We start from the raw sequence: 25,343 nt of genomic DNA, 5'->3' as shown, positions 1-25,343 counted from the left end.
TCTTTCAGTTCAGTTCAATTCAGTAGCTCAGTCGTGTCTGACTCTGCAATCCCATGGACTGCAGCACGCCAGGCTTCCCTGTCCATCACCAGCTCCCGGAGCTTGCTCAAACTCATGTCCATTGAGTCGGTGATGCCATCCAACCATCTCATCCTCTGTTGTCCCCTTCTCCTCCTTCTTCAATCTTTCCTAGCATCAAGGTCTTTTCCAATGAGTCAATTCTTTGTATCAGGTGGCCAAAGTACTGGAGCTTCAGCTTCAGCATCAGTCCTTCCTATGAATATTCAGGACTGATTTCCTTTAGGATTGACTGGTTTGATCTCCAAGATGTCCACTATGATCTTTGGAGGGTAGGAAATCAACATATGAATGGGGGGAGGGACACAAACATTCAGACCTGAGCATCTTGGCTGCTGCACATGCTAGTAGTTTGATCTTGAGCAAGTTATCTAATGACTTGCTTAGTTTATGACTATCTATTACTCAGTTTCCTCAATTATAAAATGAGGACAAAAACAATACTTACTTCCTGGAGATGTGGTGAGGATTAAATGAGGTGATACATGTGCAATGATGAAAACAGTGCCAAGCATATGGTGAGTACTCTTTCAAAGTTAGATACTGTCATCTTGAAAACCAGAAATCTGCCCATTTTTCAGTACTTCCACTATTTTTCACAATTTCTCAAAGTATTCCAAGAACATCTTCAAAGACCCATTTCTTTTTTTTCTCTCATTTCTTAATTAGTTTATTTTAATTGGAGGCTAATTACTTAACAATATTGTAGTGGTTTTTGCCATACATTGACATGAATCAGCCGTGGGTGTACCTGTGTTCCCCCATCCTGAACCCCCCTCCCACCTCCCTCCCGACAAAGATCCATTTCTAAAGGTACTTGATGATCTATGGGGATTTATATGGGCCTGAACACTTCAACTCACTAAACAAATCAAAACTTAAACTCGTTATAAGTACCTAAGTTCTCTTTAATTTCTTCTCATCTTCTTTTGGCTCAAATTCACTCTTAAATATTAATCCTCATGACTAGCACAGGGCCTTGCACTTTGAAGGCACTCTAATAAATATTTAAAGTGAAAGTTTGTTCTACCTTGGTGCCATTTCTTTCTGATGATGATGACTGCTCCCAACAGCCTAGATCTTGATTTTTTTTCCCCAACTCTTAGTTTATTCAGTATCACAGACCATGGTCTCTCTTCCTCCTCCTCTTGCCCCTTAAAACACTACCCATCTCACCATCACTTTTCCTATTTCATAAATTAACTTCTAAACTCCCCACAAGTATACCTCCATGGGTACTTACCATGGCTGTCTGACTTTAAATTTATGTGTCTGACCTCTCTTTTTTCAACTAGACTGTAAGTTCCCTGACATTAAAGTGAAGTCTTACAAGTTCCAGGCATCTGCCAAGTACCCAGCATAGAGAACATAGCCAGCATTTAACTAAAATTTCCATGATCACTTTCAGAACTTAAATATTTTTAATTTCCCCAGCCTCTCTGCCCTGCTTCTGGCTGTTCAACACCATCCTCCCACATTTAGGGTTCAATTTCACCTATCATAATCCCAAGGGTTGCAGTAGGGAGCATAGAGAGACCAAGGAACCAAGTTCCTTGGCATGGGACCAAGATCCAAGTGGAAGAAGGGCCTTTTTATGGCCAAGTTTATGGCTTCAGGCCCTGCTGAGGTCTGTTTTGAATACATCAAAACTGATATCAACAATAAATGTCACGAACAGAAAACTGTTTGTACCATTTGTAGAGAGGTTCTGAATGTACACTAGGTTCAAACCCTTGTCTCAGCATTTACTAGATCCACGGTCTTGGGCAATACTAAACCTGTCTGTGCCAGAGATTCCTTACTTGTGACATGGGAGTAACAATAATAAGTACCTCACAAGACTATGCAGATGTTCTAAGTTGCCTCAGTCGTGTCAGACTCTGTGCGACTCAATGAACCATAGCCCCAGAAAAGAATACTGGAGTGGGTTGTCATGCCCTCCTCCAGGCGACCTTCCCAACCTAGGGAAGGGAATCCACAACCTAGGGATCGAATCCACATCTCTCTTTTTTTTTTTTTTTTTTTAAATTTTAAAATCTTTAATTCTTACATGCGTTCCCAAACATGACCCCCCCCTCCCACCTCCCTCCCCACAACATCTCTCTGGGTCATCCCCATGCACCAGCCCCAAGCATGCTGCACCCTACGTCAGACATGGACTGGCGATTCAATTCTTACATGATAGTATACATGTTAGAATTCCCATTCTCCCAAATCATCCCACCCTCTCCCTCTCCCTCTGAGTCCAAAAGTCCGTTATACACATCTGTGTCTTTTTTCCTGTCTTGCATACAGGGTCCACATCTCTTATGGCTCCTGAACTGGCAGGAGGGTTTTTGTTTTTGTTTTTGTTTTTACCACTATGGCCACCTGGATTAAAAGAGGAAATCTTGAAAAGTGCTTAGATCTGTGCTGAAGTGTACAAAAAAAGCTCAAAAACTATCTGCTATCCTTATTGTTTACTATTATTACCTGTAAGTGTCACAGGAAATCAGCAATCCCAAGCCCACATAAATTAGAAATATCTCTTGTGACTAATAATGGCTAGCAGGTATGACGCACTTCCTAGATATCCATTACCTCCCTAAATGTTGACAATAACCTTAAGAGGGAATTGTACATTAACCCCATTTTGCGGAGAAGGCAATGGCACCCCACTCCAGTACTCTTGCCTGGAAAATCCCATGGATGGAGGAGCCTGGTAGGCTGCAGTCCATTGGGTCGCTAAGAGTCGGACACGACTGAGCGACTTCACTTTCACTTTTCACTTTCATGCATTGGAGAGGGAAATGGCAACCCACTCCAGAGTTCTTGCCTGGAGAATCCCAGGGATGGGGGGGCCTGGTGGGCTGCCGTCTATGGGGTCATAGAGAGTCGGACACGACTGAAGCGACTTAGCAGCAGCAGCAGCAGCAACCCCATTTTGAGAAGCACAGGGAAGTTAAACAATTTTCTCAAGGTCACAGAGACAGCAAGTAGAGAAGGCACCATTTATTCGTTTGTTGAATTACTGTGTCTCAGCAGGCGAGAAGCATTGTGGGTACGAAGGTAAACAGTCTAGGCCCCAACCTACAGGAAGTTTCAGTTTCCACAGAAGGGGCGGGGCGGGGGCGGGGTCAGGAAAGAGTAAACAAATAGTTATAACACAGTGTGGTAATTGCTGTAATAGAGGCTCACACACAAAAAAGAAGTGCCACCGGATCCCAGACATTGGGACGAGAGAAGTACTGAGAGCTTAAGGGTCCAAAGGAAAGACATGACAGTTACAGAATAAGCAGTGGTCCTCCGACAAACGTGTCCTGTAACTAACGTTACACGGAAAGGACTAAACAAAGCAGAGTTAAAAGTAGGGGTGAGCGCCTTAAAAGCCAGCGTGACAAGACTCGGCAGAACCGGAAAAGGGTTAAGACGGGCCGGCGGGCGGGGCGCGCGTTGATTGGCAGAGGTGTGGCCATGCTCGTTACCCGCCCCCTCCTCCGCCCGGGCTTCTCCAACCCTGGGGCCGGCTGGGGTACCGTCTGGGCAAGGGGCTGGGCGCTGGACCGAGTCGCCTGACCCCTCCCCCACGCCTCTGCCGCGTTCCGCGGGCTGGACGCGCTGGAGAAGTTGAGCAGCGCCCCGGCCAGCCCTGGGGGCTGACAGTCGGTAAAGTTTGGCCCAAAGAGGAAGTGGCCTCAAGCCCCGGCAGGTGGCGGCCAGGCCTGGACCTGAGCGCTCGCGGCCTGCGGGCGGGCACTAGGCGAGGGCGCGCCCCAGCGTCAGGCTTCGAGCCGATTTCCGGGGCTTCGGGGACTGGCCTCGGAGAGAGAGCGGCGGCGGCCGGGGAAAACAACTCAGAAGTTGGCTAGAGGCACCGCCCCTGCACCCGGGCCGCTGCCGCCCCCGACCCGTCCCCAGCCCTGGCATCTAGAGCATCAGTCGGGGAGCCTGGGCCATGGAGCCCCCTCGGGGAGGCGGCACCGGGGAGCCAGGACGCCCGGAGCGGCGCCGCCTCCCCACTGAATAAACGACGGAAGCTCCGGGACTGTTCCTGCACCTCCGGACGGCTCACGATGCTGCCGGCCATCCTTCTCCTCTTCCTGGGTAAGAAACCGAAACGAGACTACTCGCCCAGCACCCCGCTCCCAGGGCTCTCACCGGGCCCATAGGGCTCTAGCTCCCTTCCTGCTACGCGGCTCCTCACCTGAACCTGCCCGCTCTTGCTCTCCACCCCCTGCCGCCGCCCCGGCACTGCCTGCCCAGCCCCGGGGAAGTCTCCAGCCGTTCCCTCAGTCTCTCCCTGACTTCTGTAAATCACTGTACCCAGCCCATAGGCCGTGCTGCCAGACCTTCCTTCGAGGTCACACACCGCTGTCTTCCTCTGCTCCACCACCCCTTCCCGTAAACTACCCGGAAGCCGCAAATGGCTCTCGTTCCTCCTTGAGTTGCTCAGGTGAAGGAAACTCGGAAGCATGACTCTTGCCCTTTCTCGCTCTTCCTCTAGGAGGTACTGTGGCCCACCCAGATAGGATCATTTTCCCGAATCCTGGTGAGTAGAGGATGCCCCAGGGGTCCCATGGCCTTGGTAGGTAATGAGAACTCCAGACTTTCTCTTCCTTGAATTCCTCTAGTACCTACCATAGTTTTAGAGTGGACGTCATCCACCCCTTTTTTTTTTAACAGATGAGGAAACTGAGACCCAGCGTAAGCCCTCAGCTGGTAGTTATGTACTTTTTTCTTTTCCCCCAAATATCCATCCTTGATCTGCCTAGCCAAAATGTAGTCTCCCTGAGGATAGAAACAGTATTTCCTGTTCCTTCTGGCCCAGTGGCTGGCACAAAGCAGACCTCCTGTTGTTTGTGGTGTTGATATGTAAAGTGGAATTATGATGAGGGAGGAGGGGAGGAGGCTGCCTGAAGACTATGCCTGTAGTGAGTGTGTGGCTGGAGCGGGGGAGTGTCTGTGCTCCTTCCGAAGAGCCCAAGCCCTCGAAGACCTCAAGCCTGGGCAGGGGTGTGATGGTAAGGGGCTCTTGACTGATGCCCCTACATTCCTCTCTTTCTCTAGCCTGTGAGGACCCACCAGCGGTGCTCTTGGAAGCGCAAGGCACCTTACAGAGGCCTGTGGGCCGAGACAGCCGCAGCTCCCCTGCCAACTGTACCTGGCTCATCCTGGGCAGGAAGGAGCAGACGGTAACGGTCAGGTGAGTGCAGGCACAACCCTATACCTTTCCCCCACTCCCCCTCCTCTACCAGGGAGAAGCCTCCGGGGAGCACTTCTCCATGGAGCTTCCATCCTGTCAACAGGAAAGAGGAGAGTTAGATATGGCGTCATCTGCCCTAAAAGCCTGGCTTGTTTGGGGCCAGACACAATAAATTGCAGGTGGACTGGAGTGGACATCTAGCTTGGGTCCTGTCATCTCTGAAGGACAACAGTCACTCCAGAACCTTCCTCAGCCTCCTCAGATCTTTTAAACAGTCCAGGTCTCCCTGGGCTCCTCCAACTTTGGGCTGTGGGGTTGGGGCCCATGTTAAGTACCTGGCTGTTTGCTTCACACAGGTCACTTCCCATGAATTTACCCAGAAAAGGATAGGTGAAAAGAGAGGCCATCTGGGGAGAGCTTGTTGGAGCAGAGGGATCAGAATGCTACAGTGATCTCAGGTCTCACCACTGGGCACTGGGAGGGGATGGTGAGTTCTGGTTAAGCTTACGGTAGTTGCCAGCACAGGAAAGCAATCAGTCTAACTCAGTCCAGAACACAAGGCAGTTTTTCCAAGAGGCTCTAAGATGTACTCATGGTCTCAGGTACCACGGGCCTCTGTTAGGGCTGTTGCCTTGATTACACAGGAATTTAGCTAACTCCATTTTCATCTGACCGTTTGGACTGTGGATAAGCAGGTGTTTGTGCTGCTTGGGGAAGAAGAGGCTTGACAACTGTTGGGGGAGGAAGAAGCCAGCAGCGGTCAGGAATATCTTACGTCCTGCTCTCCTTCACCCCTGTAGGTTCCAAAAACTGCATCTGGCCTGTGGCTCAGAGCGCTTAACCCTGCGCTCCCCCATCCAGCCGCAGATCTCCCTGTGTGAGGCACCTGCCAGCCCTCTGCAACTGCCTGGAGGCAACGTCACCATCACCTACAGCTATGTCGGGGCCAGAGCTCCCATGGGCCAGGGCTTCCTACTCTCTTACAGCCAAGGTGGGCTGGACAGGGCTCTTGGAGCTCTTAGAACAGGCAATGGAAGCCCCTGGGAGGAGGGGAGGACCCTGCCCGCCCCAGTGCTTCACAGCCCCTCTCCGTGGTGCCTCTACAGATTGGCTGATGTGCCTGCAGGAGGAGTTCCAGTGCCTGAACCACCGCTGCGTGCCCCTGTTCCAGCGCTGTGATGGGGTCGATGCCTGTGGCGACGGCTCTGATGAGGCAGGTTGCAGCTCAGACCCATTCCCTGACTTGGACCTAGCCCCTGTCCTCACCCCACCCTGCAATCACACCTTAGAAGACTTCTATGGGGTCTTCTCCTCCCTCGGATACTCACACCTGGCCTCAGTCTCCCAGCCCCAGTCTTGCCGCTGGCTGCTGGACCCACGCGATGGCCGGCGCCTGGCAGTGCGCTTCACGGCCCTGGATCTAGGCTACGAGGATGCAGTGCGTGTATATGACGGCGCGGGGCCCCTGGAGACCCTCCGGCTGCTGCGAAGCCTCACCCACTTCAGTAATGGCAAGGCTGTCACTGTGGAGACGCTGTCTGGCCAGGCCACAGTGGACTACCGCACAGTCCCTTGGAGCACTGGTCGGGGCTTCAATGCCACCTACCACGTGCGGGGCTACTGCTTGCCTTGGGACCGACCGTGTGGCTTAAGCTCTGGCTTGGGGGCTAGCGAAGGCCTCGGCGAGCGCTGCTACAGCGAGGCACAGCGCTGCGACGGCTCATGGGACTGTGCGGATGGCACGGACGAGGAGAACTGCCCCAGCTGCCCACCTGGACACTACCCCTGTGGGGCTGCTGGCACCCCTGGGGCCACAGCCTGCTACCTGCCCGCTGACCGCTGTAACTACCAGACCTTCTGTGCCGATGGAGCAGATGAGAGACGCTGTCGCCACTGCCAGCCGGGCAACTTCCGGTGCCGGGATGAGAAGTGCGTGTATGAGACGTGGGTGTGTGATGGGCAGCCGGACTGTGCTGATGGCAGTGACGAGTGGGACTGCTCCTACGCCCTGCCCCGCAAGGTCATTACTGCCGCCGTCATTGGCAGCCTCGTGTGCGGCTTGCTGCTGGTCATCGCCCTGGGCTGCACCTGCAAGCTCTATGCCATTCGCACCCAGGAGTACAGGTCAGTGGGAGCGCAGCTGGCGGTAGAGGAGTGGGCCCTGAGGGCGGGGCAGGGCCCGTGTGGCCACAGGAGGCCTGAGGGTATGCACATGGGGGACAGGCTCTGTGGCCAGCTGCTGGCTGCACTCCTGGGGCTATGTCACTTGGGGGCAGGTGTGCTCCCCTGAGGGAGGGACAGATCTAGATCTCGAAAGCCACCTCAAGGAAGGAGGGAGAGCTCAGATGACTTTGGAGAGCCAGGGCATAATCCAGGTATCCTGGCCTGGGTGTGGAGTAAAGAGGCCTGTCTGGGTTGGGACAGGCAGCTCTGGTCACCGGCACCTGTGACTGAGCAGCCCTCATGCCTTCCAGCATCTTCGCCCCCCTCTCCCGGATGGAGGCCGAGATTGTGCAGCAGCAGGCTCCTCCCTCCTATGGGCAGCTCATTGCCCAGGGCGCCATCCCCCCTGTAGAGGACTTCCCTACAGAGAACCCTAATGATGTAAGTCACCCTCCCCAACCAGACCACCTGCCACTCCAGCCCCCTGTGGCTGTCCCCACCCCTTCCGACTCTGACGTCTTTCTCCTCTCCTTGCAGAACTCTGTTCTGGGCAATCTGCGTTCTCTGCTACAGATCCTTCGCCAGGACATGACTCCAGGGAGCACCTCCGGTGCCCGCCGCCGCCAGCGGGGCCGCTCTATGCGCCGCCTGGTGCGCCGTCTTCGCCGCTGGGGCTTGCTTCCCCGAACCAACCCCCCAGCCCGGACCCCTGAAACCAGATCCCAGGTCACACCATCTGCTGCTCCTCCTGAGACCTTAGATGGCAGCACAGGTCCAGCCCATGAGGGCGGGGCAGTGGGTGGGCAAGATGGGGAACAGGCACCTCCGCTGCCTGTCAAGGCTCCACTGCCACCTTCCAGCATATCCCCAGCCTTCCCTACTGTCCCTGAAGCCCCAGGGCCACTGCCTGCGGTGCCCTTAGAGCCATCACTGCTGTCTGGAGTGGTACAGGCCCTGCGAGGCCGCCTTCTGCCCAGCCTGCGGCCCCCTGGACCAACCCGGGTGCCACCTGGGCCCCACACAACAGTCCTGTCCCCAGAGGATGAGGACGATGTGCTGCTGGTGCCACTGGCTGAACCTGGGGTCTGGGTGGTCGAAGCGGAGGATGAGCCACTGCTGGCCTGAGGTGACCTAGCTCCCTTGGGCACTCTGTTCACAGAGACAGCAACCCTATAGAGGGCAGCTCAGCTTCCCATCCACTACTTCCCTCCCTGTCCCTCAGTCTGAGGGGACTTGATGGGCCTCTCGTTGATCCCAGGTAGCTTCTATCAAGTTAGGTGTCCCTCAGACAGGGAGAGGGCCCTCACAGAGCCCCGTCTCCACATGGCCAGAGGCCACAGTCCACCATCACCCTCTCCCCACACTGCCACCAGTTAGTGGCTGTTTTTAAAAAGTAAAGTTCTTAAAGGGTCATGGGCCTGGACACTCCATCCTTGCCAAACCCACCCAAAAGTGGCCTTAAGCACCAGAATGCCAAGTGGCTGGAGACCTCCAGCCCCCAAGGGAGGATTTGGGCAGGGCCTGAGGTTTTGCCAACAGTGATCCCTCCTACAAGGCCTGGCTCATAAGAGCACAACAAATGCTCCTGTCCCATAGCTAGGTTGTTGCCCAGGAAGCCAAGGTTGAAAATAAAGGAATCAGAAACTTCAGACTGTAAGTGAGCTGTGCTCCTGGGCCCCGCCTCTCTATCTAGCTCAGCTTATGCTCCCCTCACCTTGCTCCTCGCTATGAAGGCCTTTTCTCTGCCCTCACCTCCTGCCCTTTTCCTGTTTATCTTCAGATCACCCATCCTTAGTTTTCATACCACTCAGAGGGTAAGAAAATTCTAGGAACCCCAAGAATAAGTCTCTCCATCTCCACTTACTGCCAGGGGCCCATCTCTATAGTGCCTGACACCAGCAGTGAGCACCAAGCCTCCTTACTGCCAGGCTCTCAGAAGTCATGAGCCAGTGGGGCCCTGCAGCTGGGAAACTTCCCATTTTTGGAGGACTCTCAGAGCACTTATCACAGAAGCAGACTGTCCCTGGTGGAGCACTCTGCCCCCCATCCTCCACCCCACCAAGCATTTCAGTCTGTCCTAAGCAAGACAGATGAACTCTCATCCAGCATGCCCCAAAGCAAAGATGCATCCTGAGAAAAATCATCATCATTCAGGGTATGAAGATGCTAGCATCACCTTGGCCAAATCCAAGAGGTCTTCCTGGAAGAGGGTCCAAACTAGATCCTAAAGAATGCTGTCAGTAGTTGGAAAAGAGTTGTAAATTTTAGGCAAGGTGAGAGGCCACAGGATAAGCAAACTAAGCAGACAGTGAGGGCTAGGGCTGTAGGAGGGACCCCAAGAGCTGGAGAGGGTAATGGAGGGAAGGATCAGTGAAAACTGCTGGGACATGTGCTTGCTTACCAGTGTGTGGTAAGCAAGGTGACAGAGCTGTCCCAGAGTTTAAAAGGAAAATTAATGGATTAAAAGGATTTAGAAAGAGCCTATGGAAGTGGGTGTGATGCCTACAGAAGCAGAGCTGAGGCATTCCCTAACAGAATCAGTCCCCAGAGAAATGGGCTCCCCCTTAGGTTCATTTTCCCCTTCCTGCCTGGCCTGGCATATCCCCCCCCTCTGCTGGAGGGGCCCTGTTGCTTACACCCTGTCAATGTCCTCACACCCAGCACTAATTGTTCAGGATTTCCTCCCAGCAAGCAGGAGCCTAGGGAAGCCCCAGTGGCAGGGAGAGGGGGTTGACCTTGTACTGGCATAATGGGATATGAAGACGGAGCGTCATATCCAGGTAAGGGTGGGACAGTGGGGGGCTATCGCCCAAGTTTATTTTCACCATGGCTCAAGGCAAAAGAAACGAGGTGACTCCAAATCCTGTCAAGATAGGATACCCAGTACCCAGCATGGGACTCAAGCAAAGGCTCTTGGTGGGAAGGAGGGAGATGATCTAAGTTATGAGATAAGAATCAGCCTGAGAATCAGACAATCTGAGCAGATACCAGAATTTGGTTCTTAAGGAGCAGAATCTGGACCTAAAGCAAGCTCCAGGCCGTGCTGGGAGGGGAGAGGGATACCCAGCCACACTGCCTGAGGCTGTGGAGCATGAAATGGCAGGGGAACCTGCTGCATATCAGACCCTTTATCAGGTGTAGCTAACCCTCACAACAAAGCTGTGCCATGGATACCACAGCCCCAATTCACAGGCTCACAGCAGCTTCAGAAGAATTACAAGACTGGTCCAGTAAATCTCAGTCTGTCCCATTATTATAAAGAACCTCCAATTCCAGAGGGAGCCTTAAGCCGGGCAAGTGCACAGCCACTTACCAGTGGGATGAGAGAGATGATGGTTCAAGATGAAACCAAGCCTGCATCTGTGGCCTGAGGCTAGATTGAGAGCCCACAGAAGTCATGGTCAAGAGTCCTCGCTGGGCTCTGCAGACGCTGGCACTCTTACCTAGTATCATAGAAATGAATTCTACCATCTAAATGAGCTTTCCAGATATATAAAGCTCACCCCTTTCTAATTTAAAACTTAAAAAAAAAACTCATTTTGGGAAGAAGTCATTCTAAAACATTACACTCATCTCCAGCACATCTGCAATATAACATAAATCCTTCTGGATAGCTGAGGATCACTCAGCAACCAAAGAACTCTGCAGCAATGTCTTCAGAAGCTGTGAACAGTGTCAGAAAAGCTATTCGCCTTAATGCCAGATGACCTTCGACCACTTTTTAAATGTTAGGACTGCTTTAAAAGTTTTCTGTGATGTTTCTCTTACAATTAGCTACTGTAGGGGTCACTAGCTGCTATAGATGTACTTCTAATCTTCAAGTACAGGAACATAGGTGGAACATTAAAATTGTGAATACAATTAAGGACAAGTAGGCTGTGATTGAGGACTGTAAGTCTGTCCAGTGAAGCACACAAGGATTGTAGCTGCTTAATAGTTGTTCTGCTAGACCCTACACTGTTGCCCTGTAACTGACCTCCGTCCACATACTGCACTAGTAATCCCCAGATCACTATTTGCTTCAATTGGAAAAACCCACTGAAGATGGCAATAAAGATTTTTCCCAATAATAGGAGACAGCTGGAATATTTAAGACAAAGACAGAGATGAAAGATAGTCTCTGGCACTGGAAGGATCTGGGTGGGAATCATGGTGTCCCCATTTTCCAGCTGCATGATTGATCTGGAGGACAGGCCACTCACCTATCACTCTGAGCCTCAGGGTCATGAGGATGAAAGGAGATAATTCAGGAAGGTGCTTAGCACAGCATCTGACAGAACTGGGGTGAGAAGGGGCCAGTAAATCGAAATGCGTGTTTGGGTCCTTGAGGATGTCAGGAAGACAAGAGTGGGAGCCTAAAGTGGAAGGGCCCTGGCAGAAAAGGTGCAGTAGAGCAGTGCCTCTATCTTGGCTTTCCCCAGAGAGGTGGGTGTCACCGCCGGTATAGCCCAGAAGGCCCAGGGCTGCTCCAGAGAGCACCGAGAGGGGGCTTACCCGCCTGCAGCCTGCGCACTGGGAACTTCCAGATGGCTGGCTGCCCCTCCCCTTTTTCCTGCTCTGATTAACACGAGGTTGGTGGGCCTGGGACGAAGGGACAGGTAGGAAGTCTCCACAGTGGTTTGTGCCTATCTGAACCAAATAAAAAAAACGAAGCTGCCCAAACAAAGCGCCATGTCTCCCTCCTCAAAGCCCCCATCTGCCTAGAGGCCAGGCTGGGAAATGGGTACTTCTGTGGGTCTTAGCCCAGAAGGGGTTACAGGCGGAAGGAGGGGGCAACAGGAAAGCTTGGTGGCAGGGTGGCGGTCCTCCTGTCCCTGTCTTTTTTGGTTTCTTCCTTTAGCCCCTCCATCTAGCTACTGGGCACCCACTCAGGGCTGAACGTTGGGCTAAGGGGTTAGGATACGCAGACAAATGACACATAGTCCTAGCTCCTGGAGGAAGACCACCGAGGTCCTGGATCCTTGATTCCTCCCATCCTCAGCTCCCTTACCCATGACCTCTCGCCCCACTTCTCTGAACCTGTCTCTTCTGCCCCTCTGACTGTTCTGTTCACATGTTAACCAGACTCCGCTGTGGGTGTGCCCCAGAAGGAAGCTACACAAAGGACGGGGGGTTGGGGGGGGTGGGGAGCAGAAAGGAGGGAATCCCGCTGACATCACGGTTTATTAGCATATGTGACCTCATCAGGGGGCGGGGCTATCTCCCCAGGTGTGGGGGGTGGCGAGCATTGGCCGGGGGTTTGGTATTTAAAGGGAAAAGCTGACAGTGCTGCTGAGTGAGCGAGCGGGTGCTGCAAGCTGCCGGGCTGCACACGCACAACGATGCATACGGACTTCGACACCGACATGGACACCGACACGGAAACCACAGCACTCTGCCCCTCCAGCAGCCACCGGGCCTCTCCTCCAGAGACACCCACACCAGGTGAGAGCTAAGCTGACAGGTTCTGGCTGAAGCCATGCGGGTGGGAGCTGAAGCTTTGGTGGGGAGGTCAGAATTAGGGGTTGAAGGAGCTTGAACCCAACAAGAAGGGAAGAGCCACTGGAGAAATGAGGGAGCCACCTGCCCACACTAGGGCTGGGCTAAGTAGGGGGGTCAGAGCGGGGCTGCCTAAATGTCCCTTCATCCATCACCCAGGGTTTTGCTGGAGAAACTGGTACTTAGCCCCTAGGTCTGCCTCATTCCTGAGAGGTTGGGATGGGCTGGAAGGAAAGGGGAAAGACAAGGGGCAGCCCACAAGCCTGGGAACCACGGGCAGGGGGCTACCCTGGGGACCTGTTGTAAGGGTTTCTCTGGCTCCTGGAGGCCCTGGCTGCCAGTCAAGTATGGATCCTGGGCTATTTCCAGCCCCTCTGCATCCCCCTTTGTTGTGTCTCCTTCCTCCTCCAGTTACCCTGACCCGTGCACTGTCACTCTCCCTGCTCCCGCTCTCTCGCTATTTCTCTCTCCCTCCCTCCCTCCACCCAGCCGTGAACAGAATATTGTCTGGGACTCACAGGGACAGCCAGGGGTGCAGTAGGACTCACACATAGCCATGCACTGCAGGACGTCCCTCCAGGGCCATGGGAAGAGGCAGCCCCTTCCACACACCCATGGAGACCCCACACACACATCTGAGAAAAGGCCCTTCCCTGGGAAGCGGCTCCCCACAAAGTTTTTGACTCTGTCAATACCCACCCCCAAAACCGGGGCAGTAGCTCATTTCCCATCCCCTGGGCCCCTCCCCAGTGTGGAGATCAGCCGGTGCAGGAAGCAGGAGAGGGCAGGGCCTCTCACTGGAAGGAGTGGCAGCCCCTCTCCCCAACCCGGCCAGAGGCCTAGTCTGGGGGTGTGACTGTGTCAGTGTGAAGTGTGTGTGGGAGTGTGAGCCTGCGCACAGGTGCCTCCCCTGCATGAGGCATGTTTTGAACAGGTTGTGGCTGGAACCACGCTGGGCAAGCCTTCAGGTCAGCTCCTGGGAGCCCCACCAGTTCAGGCTTCTGGTGTTCTATGGAAGAGGTCAGACAAAAATTATGAGCTCCTTCTGGGTCAGGGTCATCGACGGGGCTTCTGAGGCTGGAACAGCCAGAACTGAGCCTGCTGCAGATGGCTAGGCCTACCCCACTCATTAGCTTCCTTCTCTTTGTCCCCCCAGAAGCAGATGCCACACTGCTGAAGAAGCCAGAGAAACTGTTGGCAGGGTTGGACCGGGGCGGGCCACCCCCTGCCCCAGGGGCCCCCAGACGAAGAGGCAGTATGCCTGTCCCCTACAAGCACCAGCTGCGGCGGGCCCAGGCTATAGATGAACTTGACTGGCCACCTCAAGCCTCATCCTCTGGCTCCTCTGACTCCCTGGGCTCAGGGGAGGCAGCCCCCACCCAGAAGGATGGCATCTTCAAGGTCATGCTGGTGGGGGAGAGCGGCGTGGGCAAGAGCACCCTAGCAGGCACTTTCGGTGGTCTCCAAGGAGACAGTGCTCACGAGCTGGAGAACCCAGGTATTTGGGGGAGCCCTGCAAGGGTTGAGGGCACCTCTGGAGCCCTAGTCAGGGATGGAAGAGCTCAAGGCATGTGCAGTCCCAGAGGCCAGAACTTAGAAACTGTTCCAGTGCTTTCTGTGGCAACCTCTCTGGAGGGGGTCCCTGTTTACCAGGTCTTACATGTGTTGGGGAGCCTCCTAATGGGCTCTCTTCCTTGGCTCTATTTCCCAGCAGAGGACACCTATGAGAGACGCATCATGGTGGATAAGGAGGAAGTGACTCTAGTTGTTTATGACATCTGGGAACAGGTAAGAACTAAGATGTGGCTGCAAGCAGATGATGAAACCTGGGAGAACCGAGGAGGGGCAAAGTCTTGGCTGAAGACTGAAGGCTGGTACCCTGGTTTTAACAGTAATGGAACCTGACCCTTCATATATATGGTCTCAGAGAGCAAAGGCTGACATCCATGTATATACCACTGCATTGAGAACTGCTGTTTGGTTTTCAGGATCTTCTGACCCAGAGGAATGTTAGGATCTGAATTTGACAAACTCTGCAGCTGGAAGCCAGGCTGGAAACCCTGAAATAGACCCACTCTGTACATTTTTTAGCCTAGAAGAGACTGATCTGACAGGACAGGAGCTCAGGGCTTTGTAATGTCAGGGAGGGGAAAAAAAAGTGAGGCCCTGTGACTATATGGACATAAATGATTACTATGCAGAAATGAGAGGCCAGATTGCATACACTTGAATAGCGTTCATTTTTGAAGAGCTTAGGCATAAGAAAGTAGGATGGACTACCCTAGTCTAGGACCCTATGTCCCCCATTTGCCCCTGTGGGGCTCACATTACAAACTTCTCCCCTCTCCACAAACACACTCTGAGTATTAGATGTGTTTGGCAGAATGCTGTGTCCTAAGCAGGTGGCTTTGCCCTCACATCCTGGTGCCTCATCCCTGAGGTGCAGGTGCTGGGCAGGTTCTTCCGTGCCCCCAGCCCTGACATCCCACAACTTTCTGCCCATCTGCAGGGGGATGCAGGGGGGTGGCTGCGGGACCACTGCCTTCAGATGGGGGATGCCTTTCTCATCGTCTTCTCAGTCACCGACCGGCGAAGCTTCTCCAAAGTTCCAGAGACCCTACTTCGGCTCAGGGCTGGGAGGCCCCACCACGACCTTCCTGTCATCCTTGTTGGAAACAAGAGTGACCTGGCCCGTTCCCGGGAGGTCTCACTGGAGGGTGAGTACCCTGAACCTCATCCATATTTGCAATCTCAGAGGATTCTCTCCTTTCTAGGTCATCTCTTCTCCTTAAGGCCCTTTTACCCTCCTAGGTGCACAAAATTGCAATTGGCCCCAGGTTAAGGGCAGACTTTCAATGCCCACGCCTAGGGCTTGAGACCCTCTCTTCACTCCCCCTCACCTCTTCTGAAGGCCCTTTTCTCCCTCCCCTTCCCCATCACCACCGCCCTCCAATTGATCCTTGCTTGTTCCTCTGTGCAAGAGATTGACTTGCCCCAATCCCTTTTCACTGCACGCCCTGGAGCCCCCAGGTCCAGCCTCGCCCTATCCTGGGCCTAGCGCAGCCCAGGGGGCGGGCGGGAGCCTGAAGAGGTCCCTTCTCGTAGAGGGCCGCCATCTGGCAGGGACACTGAGCTGCAAGCACATCGAGACGTCGGCCGCGCTGCACCACAACACGAGGGAGCTCTTCGAAGGAGCGGTGCGCCAGATCCGGCTGCGGAGGGGCCGGAATGGCGCCGGGGGCCCGCGGCCGGAGTGGGGCAGCCCCGAGGGCCCCGCTCCGCCCGCGCGTCGCGAGAGCCTCACCAAGAAGGCCAAGCGCTTCCTTGCCAACCTGGTGCCGCGCAACGCCAAGTTCTTTAAGCAGCGCTCCAGATCGTGCCACGACCTCTCCGTGCTCTGAGCCGTGGTCGCCGTGGACACCGCGCTCTCTACCCGCCCCCTAACCCCGCCCCGCCCTCGCTCGGCTTCCTCAAAAACGACCGTCTAGGAAACCAAACACTCCCGGGACACCTTGCTGTGACCGCGTGAGGCTGGGCCCCCGCCCCCAGACCCCGGCGGGCGTCGCCCCACCCGCTCCAAGCGCTCTCCGTTTCCCTCCCGGCCTCTAGGCTCCTGGCAAGAGAGCACGCGGACCCGTGGAGGGCGCGCCGCGGCCGCTGGGCGGGGCGGCTTCCGGAGGGCGGGGAGGAAAGTAGCTCTGCAAGGGATTTTCTTTTTTATTAATTCGCGCTTGACAACCTCTCCTGTAAAGAGATGCTAAAAGCAAGAACTGGAAGACAGCTTTCTAGACTTCTTTACAGTTTCCCACCTTTGTACTCGGCGCGAACATGCCTCATCGTAAGAGATTCTTAAAGTCACAGAGCCTCTTCTTTGAGACTTTCCTACAGCGTCCCGTCTCTGATCTGGTGCACTTGTCCACTTTGCCCTTAAGAAGTTCTTAAAGGCAGGGCCTGGAAGCGGTATTCTTCAGATTCTGGGACTTACCGCGGCACCACGGCAATTCCCCTTTAAGGTTATTAAAGGTAAGGCGCGCAGAGACTTTTGCCTGAAGATTTGAGGGGTGGCAACCTGCCTTTGGCCAGGACCCAGGAGGCACCACCAAGGGGACCACCTTTCTCTTTTCAATAAAGAATTTTTTTTTACTGCACTTGCTCACTTTGACTCTCTGTTCTCAAAGCTCCCAAGAAAGGGATGGATGGATTTAGGTTCCCTGCACCTATGAGCCTTCGTCTTACAGTTCTAGGGAGGCTCCGGAACTTAGTCTGAGTAGTCCATGACAAGTCGAAAAAGGTCCCTAGAGAACAGAGTGCAACTTGTCCCTTTGCCAATGAAAAAACAGGCCTGGGGAGGAGCAGAAACCTGCTAGAATAATTCGGTAACTCGGTGATCAAGTCCCCATCTCCTTACCCCTTAATCCTGCAAGGAGCAGGCTGGAGGCTACATTTTGTGCCCAGAACTACTCTCAGCTGTGACCTGGGATGGTTCAAGGTGGGGCCCACCTCCAACAGGGAGGCCCATCAGCTGGGGTTTAATGGGGGTCGTCCTGCACCTTCCCTGGCAGGGCCCCACCACCCCAGCTGTCACCTGGAAGGCCCATGTGAGTACTGAAGCTGTCAGTGCCTCCTCTGGGGACACCCACGCCTGCTGCTGCCTCAGCCATGAGTTTGAACAAAGAGCAGAGGCACCAACTCCCCTCATGCCTACAGAGAGGATATGGCTACCTGAGCACCTGGGGGCCAGGCCTCCACTCCACCCTACCCAGGTTCCCAGAGCTCGATGGGAAGAAGGATGTCTCCTGAGTCCCTGCAGCTGAGGAGGAGCCAAGGGGAACCAGCCCAGCACGGGTGGTGAGATGATGATAAGAATAGTAACACTGTCCTTAGGACTTTATTCACTTTATCTCAATTCTTGAATGACTATAAGGTGTTACTACTTCTTTTACTTGCCTGAGGTTAATAAGCAAGAGAACTGGGATTCCACTCATGTCTGCTTGGTATTTAATGGTGAGTGTATCGAACTTTGCACCTGAGGCTCCACTTCTGGTGAGGACGAGGGGAAGAGGGAGAGGAACTGCAGCAGAAATGCAGGGGACACTATGGGCAGAGCCATGGGCAGTGGCTGTGGTAAACGGGCCAGAGAAATTACACGGCTATAGTGGAGTAAACCAGCACTAAACTCGGGACCAGGGACAGAGGCAGTTCTAATTGCAAAATGCAGGAAAACACACTGGGCCCATTAAGGGACCAGATGGTTTTACAGTTGGGTTGAAACCTCCGGGACATGAAGAGGAGGGGTAAGAGATGAGCACTGAAAAGAAGGTTGGGAACTCTACTGCAAAGGACCTTAAATGCCAGGCAACGGAGTTTGTGCCCAACTTGGAAGGCAGTGAGAGTCACTGAAGGGCTCTGAGTGTGTAAGTGACATGATGGGGCTGGTCCTTTGGGAAGAGGAGGCGGGGACAGGTGTTCGTGGACTGGAGCAGCTGAAGCAAGGCCTAGGGAGCTGAGTTTAGGGGACAATCACAGTAATACACATGGAGAGTAATGAAGAAGCATCCTGAGGGCGATGGCAATGGGAAAGGAGAGGTGGCATGGAATTCAGAGGCAGCATCTGTGGGACCTGGCAACTGAGTGGCTGGGTATAAAGCAAGGGAGGAGCTGCAGGTGATGGGAGGATGGTGAGGAACTGGCAGTTAGGGGACAGAGGAGGTAGCCAGTAAATGGCTCCATTTTGGAGACTCTAGAGTTTGAGATGCTCAGAAATACATCCATATGGAGAGTTTCAACTGCTCTCCAGATAGCTGAGTCTGAAATTCAGAACAAGTCAGGACAAGAGACAGAGATATAAGAATAACTGCCCTAACGATAGTAGTAGAAAAGCCCAAGGAAAGGAGGTGTCGCAGGGCAATCACACAAGGCCCTATGCTCAGTTTAATGCTCTGCTGTCCCTGAACAAGGCTCCTTGAAGAAGGAACCCATTTTCATTTTGCACCAAGAACCCACTAACAGAGATACTAAGAGAGTATAATACAGGCTGGGATCCTTAGCCTCAAACCACACATGGGCTTTAGGGGTCTGTGATTCTTGTGAAATGGTGCAATCTGATGTGTTTGTGCAGTCACGCATTCATCTGAGAACAGGTTCATGAATTTCATCAGATTTCCAAAGGGGTCGGTCTGTGAGAACAAATCACCAGCCAGGATGGTACTGATTACTACTGAGAAGGGAAAATGGGCAGGGGGAGGACAGGTTCGGAGGTTTACTTTTCATTGTAAGCTCTTTTCTCTGCCTTTTGAGTTTTTACCTATGGCTATATAAGCTAAATAATTTTAAACAAAACAAAGCTTCGTTGTTACAAAAAAGAGGGACCAAAGAGAGTGTCCTGAGGACAGGCAGATGAAGCACAGGGGGGATATAGCTGCCGAAGAAGTAGTAGCCACCGCCCAGGGAGAAGGGTTTCCTAGACGAAGCGGATCACCAATGGTCAAATGTCACCGGAGAAGGTGAGGAACTGAAAGGCCCAGTGTCTTTCATGTGGCAGAATTCTAAAGATGATGATGGCAGGACATCCCCCACGAGGGGAGCCACACACACTACAAGCTTCCCTCCCCCCAACTCAGCCAGTTCCATCAGCCCGACCCATCTGTGTGTTCCCTCCAAACGCCTACAGAAGAGCTCAGAACAGACGGAAACTGAAGCCCCGCTCCTGCCAGACTTCGGAGAGATGGGGTCTTCTCTGAGAGCCTGGCCAACTCTTCATCCTCTCTCTGATCAAGGCGAAGTAAGAGCAGCCTGCTGACCTGGGCTACTGTGAGAGACCAGCAAAGGGGCCTGGAGCCGAGCTGCCTGAGCCAGGTAAGTTCCTCTCTGCCCTCATATCCTCTTAATCACTGTGATTTTATCTTGGGGTCTTTGCTCCCTGAGCCCAGCCCCTGCCCAACCTCTACAAACCCCACGCCCCCCTGGCCCACAAGGCCTCCTCATTGGCCAAGAGCTCTAGGCCTGTGCTTACAGTTCTGCCCTGCTACATCTAACCTTCCTCTAGAGACTGGAGCAAGCGCTCTCATCTACTGAAAGGCCACCAGAGCCCTGGAAGGACACTCCACAAGTCTTCTGGGTTAAATCCTCACTCCCAGAAAGCCCACCCACACATACATCTTTTAACTTATCGAACATTACTCCAATCCGCATCAGTCTAAGTAAAATTTTCCTAGACTTTTTCATCTTTCATCTACAAATGCTTGTCCCACTCAAGTACTGTATACGCCAAGTCACTGCGCTGGGCCCTATGGAGAAAACAAGATGCTATCCCTGCCCGCAGGCAGCTTACAATCGTGCTGGAGAGCAGGGACCAGGTGGAGGAAGCACTGACACGGCTGGAGCAGCAGCAAACTACACCACACTCTAACTGCAAGCTGTAACAAGTGCTCTAAGAAGTCTGAATGAAAGAAACAGAACATTTGGAAGACATATATTAGGAACTGGGCCTTGAAGGTTATACATAGGCTGTAGACAGAAGGGGGAAAGAAGGAAAAGAAATGCCTTGTGGCAAAAATGTGCAAAAGAAATGGTGGGCAGCCTGCCACATGATGAGGTAAAGACCCTCACTGTATAGAACAGAGCACAATTTGGGAGGATGGTGCATCCAAGCTGTAAAGGGCCCCAAAGCCAGATTAAGAGCATCCTGCTTCTCTGTCCTCTATCATCTGGGGGCTCTCAGATGGATATACTCAAGGAATTTGAGTCTTGATGTCATGCCTTTACAACCCAGAGGCCATGTAAACTCAACATGTGAATGAATACAAATTCGATGGGGCTCTGCAAGCCTTTTTAGCTGGCACTCAGGATAGAAGTCTATGGAGAAAGTCACTATTAACCTCTCTTGTCTTTCTGAACCTCAGCTCTCCCAATTTAAAATAAGGCTAAGGGTGGCTCAGTGGTTAAAACCCCACACTCTCACTGCAGGGTGCACGGGTTCAATCCCTGGCCAGGGAACTAAGATCCCACATCCTACAAGATGTGAAGAAGACTAGATAAAATGCAAATATCTTCATAATTAAACAAGTGAACAGTGGAAGTTATGCTTTTTTAAAAAAAAATTCATTATTATTTAAAATTTTTATTGGAGTATAGGGAAGTAATGTTTTTTGGCAACTTGTGTCCAGCCCCTTATTCAGGCACCATGTAATGTTCAAATCTCTCAAAGCATAGCCCTGCTCTGGGCATACACATTTAAGTTGCGGTCCACGGAGTCCAACATACCTCCCACAGGATTCACGAGACCCATTATCGGATTTCTTGCTTGGGGAAGATTGGCAACTGAAGCCTAAGGATGGTCTTATACTACAGTTGCCCATTTTTCTGTTCAAATTATAACCTTAGGCAGAGGACCAATGCTGATTTAAAATACTTACTCTGAACTGCCAGAGTAGGTAGAGTTAGGCTCTGGAAATCAAGAAAGACAGGTGCTATAGGAATGCTTGGGGGAAGATTAGGAGGGCAGTTTGCAAAGGACAATAACAGAGAATGCTCTGGGATTTTTCCAAGCCAGACCAAGCAGAGGGCGCTAGGTATCCTGAAAGTACCTGAGGGGCTCACCTTGATTTTCCAAAGTCATCTGGCTGTAATCCCATTATAGAGTTTCAAGTATAAAAGGAGATTGGGCCAGTGGGATGACTGGTTTTCCTGAAAGCTAGCCTGACTGTGGGTGACCCAGGGCCTTGTGAGCCTGGTATTTAAGCCCAGGAACAATCCAGGTTTATTTTCATCATCCCCCTGTACATCTCCGGCATTCTCTGAGGCTGGGAAGAATTAGGTCAGGTACAAAGTCAAGTGTGAAGGCATTCCCAGGAACAGGAATGAGGACAAACCAACCAGTTCTAAGCCCTCCCATGTATCATTTCACTGAATCCTCAGGACATGCCTGCGACGGGAACTTTGTAATCATTTCCTTTTTACAGGTGAGGAGTCTGAGTTGCAGAAGTGAAGTAACACCCAAGCTTACTCAGCTGGTTTGTGGCAGAAGAGAGATCTGAACCACACGGTGTTGTTCAACGGTATGATATTTCTGCTGTAGGGTGGAGGTCCCCTGTCTTGGTTGGGCCTAGGAGGTGGGAGAAGGAGGCGGATTCTCAGCACCACTCATTTTAAACAAGCAGGTTTCCAGATGCTTGAAAGCTGATTGAAGTTCCCATCCTTTATGGAACACTGGCAAATCAGACAAGTTCTCTGATTTCCAAGGTCACTGTTTCCCCCTTTTGCAATCCAGCACTGACTGGCTCCTCTACAATCTTTATGCATCTCATCTACCCACTGGCCTCAAAAATAACTGCTTAATAGGTCTCCAGTAACTCCAGCCAGTTCCTTAAGGGCTCTTGAGAGCAGATCATCTGGGAAAGCCAAGAAAACTCATCCAACTTTTAAAAGTGATCTTTGATCAGATCTTTTCTTGCCTCTACCTCCCCACATGACCTGAGTTAATTGGTCTGCTTCACCTCACACAGAGCTCTTTCAATCAAGAACACATTTTGAGAGCAATCAGTTCTGGATATACAGTATAAAAGTTGGGAGGGAAGAGAGGGTAATTGAAACCAGAAAATTCAGATACGCAAGTTCTCAGACCAAAGTTCCTTTCCTGCCTTCAGCTCATGCCTACTGACTTCACCTGGTTGCCATGGAAACATCAGTCTCTGATGGTGGTAGCAGCACTTTAGACAGAAAGCATCACAGGCTACCATGGTAACCCCAAAAAAAGTAAAGTCGCCTTCTCTTTTGGAAGGGTGAGGAAGAAATGGAAGAGGCTGCTGAGCTAAGCAGGCTACAGGGGAGAGAACTTTTGGAAAGCCTAGGTCTGACTTGAACTGAGAGGGGATTAACTGAACTCAACAGATATAAAATATGTGCAAAGACAGCAATAATGAAAATAACACATCTATGGTTGACTTCATCAAGATATAACCACTGAGTAACAGAGTTGACAAAGAACTGTTAATAAAGCTGGAATAAGAACTATAATAGCACCAAGCATACTGAAAGGAAAGTAAACCTCAACTAGGAAAGCATCAGAATCTTAAAGAACAGGATTTTTGACCAGCAGAAAGAATAAGACGGTACAAGACAAGAAAGAACAGGACAGTAGACATGGAACTGGAAAAATTCAAGATACACTGAGAAGTATGGACACAGAGACAGAAAAAGTGACACTTCCCCATGACTCCAAGGCTTTGGCTTTCACAGGGATGCTGAGAAACAGGTTAAGATCAGGGATCTGAAGCTAGACTGTCTGGACTGGGATCCCAAACTTGTTAATTACATAATCGAGGGACAAGTTAGTTAACCTTTTGGGTGTCAGTTTCCTCCATGACAAACTGAGGATGATAAAAGAATCTACTTCAGAGAGTCATTGTGAGAATTAAATGACAATACACATAAAATGATTAGAGCAATGCCTAACCCACAATAAATGCTGCGTAAATTCTCATTATTGTTAACCACCTCCCACCACTCACTTTTTGGAGCCAGGATAGCCTCTTCTCACTGTCCAAGTAACACTTCCTGATTCACACCAGACTTTAAGAGAAAAGAGGGGCTATGACAGAGTATCTTCAAGTTTTTAGTTCATTTCCCTTTTTCGTAAGTGCAAAACGCAAAGACTAAAGGTTCGTAAGTCACAGCCTAGCTTCCATGGTAGCTCACATCTGGGGGTGGTTAGAGTCTAAGAAAGAAACAGGACGAATCCGTGTCAAGAATACAGGAGTTTACAAAACAGGGCTGCCTCAGAGAAGACAAAAGCAGAAGCTGTAAGCCAAAAGTCAGGTGAAAACCTTTTAGAGTTGAGGACTGGTGGGGAGCCTGCGACTGCACTGGGAACGGATTCAGTCTCCTCTCTCCTCTCAGCTTGGCCACCACGCTCAGGCAGGAGGCTGAGCGAGGCTTCTCCACATTAGGCTGAGCTAAGGGGTTACCTACTGCCCCTTCTCTACACTCCAACCACCCCCTACAGTGTTATGAGTGATAAGAAGGCCTTGAGTCACAGGCAGTGACACTGTCATCCATTAGATGCTGTCACCTTATGTGGGTTAGCACTAGAACAGAAGTTGTCTTAGACATCCCCTTACTTCCATCCTTGTCTTTCTCCCGCAAAATGTTATGTGAGGATCTGAGAGCAAGGAAGAACTGAGGTGGAAGGACCCACAGTGCAGGAAGGCAAAGCAGCCAGGCATGGAAATATAAGGAAACTGAGTAGTGATGGGGCCCACCTGAGGCAGGAGGCAAGGCCTGTGGGTACTTGTAGTCTGAAGGCATTCGAGACTGCCATGAGGAGGCCTGGTCCACTGCCTTAGGATGATGTATACAAACAGTCTGTACTGAGCTCAGGATGCATTAGCATCCCAATCAATAACTACATGGGGACTGGGCCACAGCCAGCTGCTCCTACCTAAAAATAATGCAGCCTCCTTCCCTTCTTCAGGTCAAGAGAGCAAACAAGGATAAGGAAGGGGTAGGGGTGACAGTGGGTGAGGTGGCAGCAGTCTAGAAATCCCTCCGGAGTCCCAGTGGCATTCCGTGCCACAAGTAGGTTTCATGTACTTAACACTTCGGTGTCAAGAGCAACCTCAGAAGCTCACCACCGAAAAACCAGCACTCTGCTTAGAAGCCTTAACTGACAAATTAAAAAACCTAGCAGCAATTATCCATATTTTTAGCGTGACAATAAAGCCTTAACATTGTTGCCATAGAGACCAGTAAAGAATGGAGGAGGCCCACAGGAGGAAGACAGGTCTGAGGTTCAGCTGTGTCCCTGGAACCTCAGACCTTCTCTTGGCTGGTCCGCAGTTGGTGACCGAGGCTCTGGGCTGGCCCCCTGTCCTAAGCCTTATGAAGCAGGCAGAGGAAGGTGTGCCTCACCTTTGTTAAGGCCATGCCTAGAATACTCAACTCCCTGGAATGCATGGATCAGCCCAGGCCTGTGTTGTCCCAGGCTGAGCCATACGGGAAGCAAGAGTTGAAGGGACTGAAAGGATGAACAATTACAGACCTAAGGCCTAGGGGAGCCCTGATGTATATTGCCCAAACCCCTTTGGATACTAGACTGGATTTCTACACAAAGAGGTCCAAAGGCAGGCCACAGAGATCGAGAGGGTAAGAATGGTGAGCTGAGGAGGCTTCCTTAGTACTTAAGCTTCTCAGGATCACAACCCCCCCACCCCACCCCACCCCCAGAAAAAGGTGCAGAATGTGCTACTGTCACACTGCCATCTGGTGGAAAGACAAGATCTGTCCCCAGGTAGAGCCAGCGGGAGAGTCTGTCCAATGGGCAGTGTGTTTAGAGATAATTAAGACAAAGACAGAGGTGGAGATCACAGGGCATGAAGACCATGGGACTATAAAGCAGATACAGACAGGGTGTGTGTCTTATCTGTTTTTCTTCCAAAAGATCAGA

General features: G+C 52.0%; 2 protein-coding genes across 7 annotated transcripts; both read left to right on the top strand.

Annotated features, from left to right (window-relative positions):
- Positions 1–3,560: 3,560 nt before the first annotated feature.
- LRP10 (LDL receptor related protein 10) lies at positions 3,561–9,072 on the top strand. Of its 3 annotated transcripts, none has more exons than XM_042252971.1 (8): positions 3,561–4,161; positions 4,562–4,606; positions 4,741–4,776; positions 5,125–5,260; positions 6,061–6,251; positions 6,367–7,384; positions 7,735–7,864; positions 7,961–9,072. In XM_042252971.1, the coding sequence occupies exons 1-8, from the start codon at positions 4,131–4,133 to the stop codon at positions 8,546–8,548; spliced, it is 2,175 nt and encodes a 724-aa protein (XP_042108905.1). In that variant the 5' UTR covers positions 3,561–4,130; the 3' UTR covers positions 8,549–9,072. The 3 variants fall into 3 exon arrangements, with proteins under 3 accessions (XP_042108905.1, XP_004010398.1, XP_060274927.1); XM_060418944.1 differs by having other exon boundaries at positions 4,042–4,161; positions 4,562–4,642; XM_004010349.4 differs by lacking the exon at positions 4,741–4,776.
- A 3,549-nt stretch (positions 9,073–12,621) lies between these two features.
- REM2 (RRAD and GEM like GTPase 2) lies at positions 12,622–17,049 on the top strand. 4 transcript variants are annotated; one of them, XM_060418969.1, is made up of 6 exons: positions 12,672–12,847; positions 13,836–13,921; positions 14,058–14,399; positions 14,613–14,689; positions 15,411–15,618; positions 16,007–17,049. In XM_060418969.1, exons 3-6 carry the CDS (start codon positions 14,159–14,161, stop codon positions 16,300–16,302), a joined length of 822 nt encoding a protein of 273 aa, XP_060274952.1. In that variant the 5' UTR covers positions 12,672–12,847; positions 13,836–13,921; positions 14,058–14,158; the 3' UTR covers positions 16,303–17,049. The 4 variants fall into 4 exon arrangements, with proteins under 4 accessions (XP_012036396.3, XP_027827448.1, XP_060274951.1 ...); XM_012181006.5 differs by lacking the exon at positions 13,836–13,921 and having other exon boundaries at positions 12,622–12,847; positions 14,616–14,689; XM_027971647.3 differs by lacking the exon at positions 13,836–13,921 and having other exon boundaries at positions 12,622–12,847.
- The last annotated feature ends 8,294 nt before the right edge of the window (positions 17,050–25,343 follow it).

The sequence above is a fragment of the Ovis aries genome, chromosome 7 (genome assembly GCF_016772045.2).
Source record: "Ovis aries strain OAR_USU_Benz2616 breed Rambouillet chromosome 7, ARS-UI_Ramb_v3.0, whole genome shotgun sequence".
NCBI classification, from domain to species: domain Eukaryota; kingdom Metazoa; phylum Chordata; class Mammalia; order Artiodactyla; family Bovidae; genus Ovis; species Ovis aries.
This window is presented reverse-complemented; position numbering and strand designations above follow the sequence as displayed.

What these genes read in the sequence shown, in the direction of transcription:
- LRP10 (XM_042252971.1), top strand. Translation starts at nt 4,131, where the DNA reads ATGCTGCCGGCCATCCTTCTCCTCTTCCTGG. An exon ending in CCTACTCTCTTACAGCCAAG is followed by an intron (nt 6,252 to 6,366) that starts GTGGGCTGGACA and finishes GTGCCTCTACAG; the next exon opens with ATTGGCTGATGTGCCTGCAG. An exon ending in CTACAGAGAACCCTAATGAT is followed by an intron (nt 7,865 to 7,960) that starts GTAAGTCACCCT and finishes CTCTCCTTGCAG; the next exon opens with AACTCTGTTCTGGGCAATCT.
- REM2 (XM_027971647.3), top strand. Translation starts at nt 12,745, where the DNA reads ATGCATACGGACTTCGACACCGACATGGACACCGACACGGAAACCACA. An exon ending in TTTATGACATCTGGGAACAG is followed by an intron (nt 14,690 to 15,410) that starts GTAAGAACTAAG and finishes GCCCATCTGCAG; the next exon opens with GGGGATGCAGGGGGGTGGCT. An exon ending in CCGGGAGGTCTCACTGGAGG is followed by an intron (nt 15,619 to 16,006) that starts GTGAGTACCCTG and finishes CCCTTCTCGTAG; the next exon opens with AGGGCCGCCATCTGGCAGGG.